At 31.0% G+C, this 1,269-nt stretch overlaps 1 protein-coding gene across 1 annotated transcript in view; it reads right to left on the reverse strand.

Annotated features, from left to right (window-relative positions):
- The window catches only part of LOC119586359 (serine/arginine repetitive matrix protein 2-like), a gene marked incomplete in the record, with an annotated part of 38,282 nt that overhangs the window by 453 nt on the left and 36,560 nt on the right, over positions 1-1,269 (reverse strand). The window contains 1 exon segment of the mRNA XM_037935071.1: positions 19-738. Within this exon segment, the coding sequence (XP_037790999.1) occupies positions 549-738 (190 nt within the window).

A 1,269-nucleotide genomic window follows, 5' to 3' on the forward strand; every position in this document is an offset into this window, starting at 1 on the left:
TATACTACTATATTTGAAAAAAAAAAAACAAGCATTATAAAAGCAGACACCTGAAAATGGATATCTGACGATAATAGAAATGAAACAAAAACAATTGATTGTTAAATAGGATGTTGATAGTGTGACAGAAAGCTCATAATTAGTGTTTCAAAGTAAGATGTACCTTCTTGTGCATGTATAAAATGAAGCATTTAGAATATATAAAAGTCCACTTTATGTTACTCTCTGTTTAAAATGCTTTTTCTCCCTTTTATTTATCTTCAGGCAATGGCATTCCATACAAAAATGGAAAATACCCTATGGAATAATTTATGGTAAAAGTTTATTGACAGAACTTATTTAGGAAATATTAATATGTAAAAATAGGCTTGCAGTGAAATACTGGGAAGAATATAGTAAGTACACCAGAGTAAAAGTTTTGGATGACAGTGTCTCACTTTTATTGATTTTTTAAAACAAAATCTATCCCTCATTTTCTTGAAAAAAGAAATTCCAAAATAACTTCAATGAACAAGATATGTAACTTGTTGAAGAAACCATACAGTATTTTAATATCGATAGAAAGATGTTCTGCGTGACAATGGTGTGATGGAGGAGGATGCATTGGAGTATCTCGGAGAATCCAAGGTGGAGTAGTTTCTGTAGCTGGAGGAGGTCGAACTCTGGGGTGTCGGCGAAGTTAGACGAGAGGTGGTACGGGTTGGGGTAGTGTTGAGAGCCTCATCTTCCACGAGTGTCCTGGTGATTAGTTTGCAAAAAAAGTCTGAATTACTTTTTCAGTATACAAGAAGCCTTGAATTTGTTAATATTATGGTTAATTGTTAACAATAATCTGAGTCTTACAAGAGCTGGCTAGTTTGTTATGCCAATTAGTGAAGTCACTGTTGTTTTATATGATTACAACATATTAGTGAAGATATAATAATAAAGAAAAGTTATTTTATAAGTGTTTAAGTACATTAATAAGCATTAATGCCCATTACACTGATATATTTCTTTAAAATCAAATTACCTAATGTGAATATAACTGTTGATCATATTTTTTGTTGACTTTCCTTTAAATTCTTAAGAGTCTGAACATCTGTACCAATGTATAAACTCCGAGGGAATGCTAAAAACATTTGGATCTTGAATAAATAAAATTCTAAGCTTTTCCAATTCATGTTTAGATAAAGAATTCCTATGAAATCAGACATGGAAAGATCATAAATTAGCATAATTGCAGCAAAACCTAAAATTACAGTACAAAAAGATTAAAGTACCCAAGGT

The sequence above is a fragment of the Penaeus monodon genome, chromosome 21 (assembly GCF_015228065.2).
Source record: "Penaeus monodon isolate SGIC_2016 chromosome 21, NSTDA_Pmon_1, whole genome shotgun sequence".
In the NCBI taxonomy this organism is placed as follows: domain Eukaryota; kingdom Metazoa; phylum Arthropoda; class Malacostraca; order Decapoda; family Penaeidae; genus Penaeus; species Penaeus monodon.